Below are 6,029 nucleotides of genomic sequence, written 5' to 3'. Positions count from 1 at the left end.
GAAAGAGATGGGAATACCAGACCACCTGACCTGCCTCGTGAGAAACCTGTATGCAGGTCAGGAAGCAACAGTTAGAACTGGACATTGAACAACAGACTGGTTCCAAATAGGAAAAGGAGTACATCAAGGCTGTATATTGTCACTCTGCTTATTTAACTTATATGCAGAGTACATCATGAGAAACCCTGAGCTGGAGGAAGCACAAGCTAGAATCAAGATTGCCAGGAGAAATATAACCTCAGATATGCAGATGACACCACCCTTATGGCAGAAAGTGAAGAACTAAAGAGCCTCCTGATGAAAGTGAAAGAGGAGAATGAAAAAGTTGGCTTAAAGCTCAACATTTAGAAAACTAAGATCATGGCATCCAGTCCTATCACTTCATGGCAAATAGATGGGGAAACAGTGGAAACAGTGGCTAACTTTATTTTTCTGGGGTCCAAAATCACCGCAGATCATGATTTGATTACAGCCATGAAATTAAGACACTTGCTCTTGGAAGGAAAGTTATGACCAACCTAGACAGCATATTAAAAAGCAGAGACGTTATTTGCCAACAAAGATGCATCTAGTCAAGGTTATGCTTTTCCCAGTGGTCATGTATGGATGTGAGAGTTGGACTATAAAGAAAGCTGAGGGCTGAAGAATCAATGCTTTTGAACTGTGATGTTGGAGATGACTCTTGAGAGTCCCTTGGACTACAAGGAGATCCAACCAGTCCATTCTAAAGGAGATCAGTCCTGGGTGTTCATTGGAAGGACTGATGTTGAAGCTGAAACTCCAATAGTTTGGCCACCTGATGCGAAGAGCTGACTCATTTGAAAAGACCCTGATGCTGGGAAAGATTGAGGGCAGGAGGAGAAGGGGACAACCGAGTATGAGATGGTTGGATGGCATCACCAACTCGATGGACATTGGTTTGAGAGGACTCCAGGAATTGGTGATGGACAGGGAGGCCTGGCATGCTGTGGTTCATGGGGTTGCAAAGAGTTGGACACGACTGAGCGACTGAACTGAACTGAAAGACTAGCAGGGGGGTGGGTACTGTTTCTGCTGCCTTCCGATGTCTATGTCAGAAGCTTTCTCTTTTATACTTTAATAAAACTTTACTACATTAAAACTCTGAGCGATCAACCCTCATCTCTGGCCCCGGACTGAATTCTTCTCCTCCAGAGGCCAAGAATCCAGGCATCTTTCATGGTTCAGCAACAGCCTTTCAGTAGGGTTTGTAAACTTTAAGGATAAAGACGTTTATTTAATAGCACCCCATCCATGGATACATCTGATTGATGTTACTACATGGGAATGACCAGGCTTTTAAGCACTACAGTTATATATGCATACTATAAATGGATTTTTCTATGGTGAGACAAATGAGCTAAATTTGTCGTGTATCTGCATTTACTAAATTCATACAATAATCCTATAGCAACCGTTTTTATTTTTACAAAATGATTTTTAAATCTTAGGAAATAAATAGAGCAATTATCATCAATTTTCAAAAGAAGAAACCAGAACTAGCTCAGATATAAAGTGCAGAGAGTATTACTACTGTCCTGAGCAGGCCCCAATTTTTCTGATTCCCAGGTTAGTGATTTTTGGTTTCTATACCTTCCAGAACAACCCTCAGACAAACTGGGTAATGTGTCCAATGAACTTAATGATGACACTTAATGAAGGTAATAAAACTAGGGAATTACCTGACAAAAAGTCATTTTAATTTTACTTTCGAACCTTGGGTCTGGCTTTGATTTACCAGATTAGTACTTTATTCTTCCAGCCATGTAATCTATATACTCACAGCAAAATGTGTAGGGTGTGCTTCAGTCCACACATTGCTTTCCAGTGATCTGTCTCCAGCTGGGACAGTTTCCTCTATTGAGGGAACATGCCTCTTCCTGTTTAGATAGAAGTTGGGGTTTTTTTGTTATCAGAGAGAAACCAAGTCACACATACATGACACAAACTGAATAAAGTTATTGGTTTTTAAATACTTTATTACATTAATTTTAGTTTCCTGAGTAGATGAATACATTCAAGTTAGCAAATTGGTTTGGTCACTGAGAAAAGGAAACATTTCTGAAACCTCACAAAACATTGTAGTGTGCAAACCAGAAGTAGTCAGGTTTTCATTTCTTCACAGAACAGTCACTGAAGCAATGTGGTACATCATAAGAGCTTTCACTGCTGCCTTCCAGTCTCTAAACTGCACAGGAGAGGACAAACTTTGAAGGGAATTTCCAGGCAACTGTAGTCAAAAATTATCCAGGAAGCTGCAGGTGGGATGGCATTACATGAAACCTCATACTTGCCTCAAAACCTAGGCTACTGAAGTCTACAATAAAAGTCACATTTTCTTTACAAATAAATTACATTTAGGAAAATTACCTCTACATTCATTCCCAAACTAGTCGATTATTTGTAGTCTTATCAGCAAACTTCGCATTAGGTTGTTGTATTCTATTACTTAAAGTACTTATGATTCAACACTGAGTGACATTTGTATATACAGTCACAGTTTAAGAGACAAGTAGTTGGCTTGAATTTCTGAATTAGGAATGAAACAAGCTCTTAAATGGCTTTGTTTAAATAATAAACACAAAGGCCCAACAGGGTTTTAAAACCAACACAAAGAGACTAACATTTTTAAAAATCGGCTATTTTAGTTCATTAAAGTATATTTCACAGCTGCTATGATGTGTCTAGCACTGACACCAAACATACTCAGTAATTCACTAGGTTTCCTGTTTCTTTCAGACACTCCTGACACCGACAGCTGATGAACATGGATGTCAGGCTCCCCAGACACTACTGCACACACGGCTTCACCAATGCCACCTTCTTGGTAATGATCTTCCACTGTGACAACCCGGCCACCAGTAGCTTTTGCACAGGAGATGATGGTGGCAGCATCCAGGGGTTTAATGGTAAACAGGTCAATAACACAGATAGAAATATCTTGCTGAGAAAGAGCATCAGCAGCCGCTAAGGCTTCATGCAGAGTAATTCCAGTTCCAATTACTGTGACTTTGTCATTATTACTGTGGCGGATGACCTTGGCCCTTCCAATCTCAAAATTTTCTTGTGGGGTATAAATAACTGCAGTTTCTGATTGGCATGTCCGAATGAAGCACATTCCTTTGGTATTGGCAGCCAGATAAACAGCGTGCTCTGTTGAGACAGCATCACTTGGGAGGAAAACAGTGCAATTTGGAATGCTTCGGAACATGGCTAGATCTTCCAAGGCCATCTGGGATGAGCCATCTTCGCCAACAGACACTCCACAGTGAGAACCAATAAGATTTATATTAGTTTGAGATATGGCTCCCATCCGGATCTGATCAAATGCTCTAGTCAAAAAGGCAGCTAAAGTAGTAACAAAAGTAATGGTTCGACCTCGTGTGGCACAGCCCAGTGCCACACTCACCATGTTTTGTTCTGCAGCAAAACACTCAATAAAACGCTCAGGATGTTCTTTCTTGAATATTTCAAAAAAGGTGGAGTTCTTTGGGTCACCATCCAGAATAACAACTCTTTCATTTGCAAGGCCCAGTTTAGCCAGAGCCAAACCATATGCTTTCTGAGTAGCTACCTTGTCACCAACTTTATAATCAGGCAAACAGGTCATTTTTATATTTGTGATGCTGACTGGAGGTGAACCTCCAACAGGAGGTTTTGGTAGGAGATTCCTGTTGGTCTGTATCTGACTTTCAATTAGTCTAATGATTTCATCTGCTTTTTCTTTTGGCATTGGCTTTCCATGCCAATTTTCTGCATCCTCAACATTTGGAATACCCCGTCCCTTGAAGGTCTTTGCAATTATGGCAGTGGGCTTGTTCTTCCCTTGAGCAGCTTGAGAAAAGGCCTGGCACAAAGCTTCCACATCATGGCCATCCACTAAGTAAGTATTCCATCCAAAGGCCTCGCAGCGATTCCGATAGATGTCTGTGCAGTGCTTCAGGGGCGCAACGCCACTTTGCCCCAAGCGGTTCACGTCAAACACTGCCACGAGATTGTCCAAACCATAGCGGGAAGCAAAGGCCAAAGCTTCCCAGACGGAGCCTTCTGAGGACTCACCGTCGCCCAGAAGGCAGAATACCCGGTAGCTGGCTTTGTCCAAGTACTTGCCAGTATAAGCCATTCCACACGCAGCCCCCAACCCTTGCCCGAGCGATCCTGTCGCCACATCCACAAACGACAGCCTGGGGGTGGGATGTCCCTCAAGGTCACAATGAATTGTCCTCAAGTTCAGCAGGTCGGTTTCACTGATGCCGCCCGCCTCCGCCCAGGCAGCATAGAGCAGTGGAGCTGCATGACCCTTGGAAAGGACAAATCTGTCGTTGTCAGGGTGAGCGGGCTCAGTCTGTCTGTACCTCATCGTGTGGAAGAAAAGCACCGACACGATCTCTGCCGCGCTGCAACACGATGTGGGGTGGCCGGAGCCAGAGGCACACGTAGCCCTGATGGAATGGACGCGCAGGCGGTTGGCCAGGTCCCGCAGCACTTGCACTGTGGTCGCGTCCGGTAACGCGCTGTCCGCCATGTTGGCACCTTCCCAGGTTCCTGTGCGGGGCAGACGGGGCGGTGCCACTGCGGTTGCTTCACGTGACGTCGTGCCTGGCCTCGCCTCGGGGAAACGCGCTCTGGAGGTTCTGTCAGTTAATGGTGACCCCAGCGGCCAGAGCCGCCGGCCCTGGAAACAGCAGTGCGGCTTCATCTTGTGACGGGAGTCCTGGTCCCACTTCCGGAAGGAGCCTGCTTACCACCCGGGCCTAGGTCCTCGCAGTGCTCCGCAGGCTCCTTTCAGTCCTTTATATGCTTAACATTATTAAAAATAATGAAGCTTCTTTATACTTTTCCTCGTTATAAATTCAAAAGGGCTTTCTTTCATCCCTGTATTATGGGATGCTGTTTGTTGAGGTCTTGCTGCTTTTTCCTGCCTTGAGGCTGCCTGAGACATCCGCACTGTTCTGTGCCTGGGTGTTCGGTTGCAAAGTCCAGTCAGACTCCTCATTCCTGAGGACTGTAGTCCTCCAGGCTCCTCTCTTCATAGAATTTTCCAGGCAAGACTATTGGCGTGTGTTGCCATTTCCTCTTTCAAGGGCTCTTCCCTGACCCAGGGATAGAACCCAAGTGTCCTATATCTCCTGCATCGGGAAATGAATTCTTTACCACTGAGCCACCTGGGAAGCCTATGCACTGTTCTGTAGCCCAGCATTAATGGAAATCAGTCAGTCAGTCAGTCTAATGGATATGGCAACACCGTGTCGATGAGACTTTTCAGAGCAGCTGAAAATTTTTTATTTTTAATTCCAGGATAATTGCTCTTCAGCTTTGTGTTGGTGAAAATTCTGACTCTGACTCGCAGATAGAAATACGAAAATTTGACCAAAATTTTCACGAGGGTCAAATTTAGAGCTGCTGAATGGTAAGTTACCTAGAACTGCAATTTCCCCTACATATCCTAAAATACAGTTACTAATAATACTTTTTAAACATAATTAACTTAGTTGCTTTAGTTATATAACTAAACTTGTGCCACTGAGTGCTTCTACCAGTCCAAGGTTTTATATAGCATGTTATCTAAAAACACAAAAACACAATGACAGTACCTCTCCCATGCTGTGGTATTAAACAGCTTGATTCTTGAGTAATAATACTTAGTTTTAACTTCACATTAAAATCATCACACTGGAAACAAATAAACAGACTTATCTCCTGGACTCCACCTCAAGAGAAGCCAAATTCTAATCTATGGGACTACAGTTTCAGACACTATAGTTTTAATGTACCTGTTAATTCTCTGGGAGGAAAATAAAACAAATATAGTGTTGCCAAGAGAGATCTCCAAAATGGAGCTGGAAGGCTACGGAGAAAGTGATTCTGGATGGACTCTGAACTTCTGATCACTTACGGTCTTAACTCAGGCATCCAGAACTCTGCCCTATGTTTCAAAAATTTAAGGTGCTTGTTGGACCCTTACCCTAAATAGCTCCAACAGCATATCCCTTAAGAACAAATATCTTCTT

The 6,029-nt window shown here is 43.4% G+C and overlaps 1 protein-coding gene across 1 annotated transcript; it reads right to left on the bottom strand.

Annotated features, from left to right (window-relative positions):
- Positions 1–1,976: 1,976 nt before the first annotated feature.
- TKTL2 (transketolase like 2) lies at positions 1,977–5,082 on the bottom strand. The gene has a single exon (XM_043871485.1). The coding sequence runs from the start codon at positions 4,715–4,717 to the stop codon at positions 2,663–2,665; it is 2,055 nt and encodes a 684-aa protein (XP_043727420.1). The 5' UTR covers positions 4,718–5,082; the 3' UTR covers positions 1,977–2,662.
- Positions 5,083–6,029: the final 947 nt, after the last annotated feature.

This window comes from Cervus elaphus, chromosome 17, assembly GCF_910594005.1.
Source record: "Cervus elaphus chromosome 17, mCerEla1.1, whole genome shotgun sequence".
NCBI classification, from domain to species: Eukaryota; Metazoa; Chordata; class Mammalia; order Artiodactyla; family Cervidae; genus Cervus; species Cervus elaphus.
Note: the sequence above shows the minus strand (reverse complement) of the source record. Positions and strands in the feature narration are given on the sequence as shown.

Excerpts from the sequence above, each read along its gene's own strand:
- TKTL2 (XM_043871485.1), bottom strand. The coding sequence starts at position 4,717 with ATGAAGCCGCACTGCTGTTTCCAGGGCCGGCGGCTCTGGCCGCTGGGG.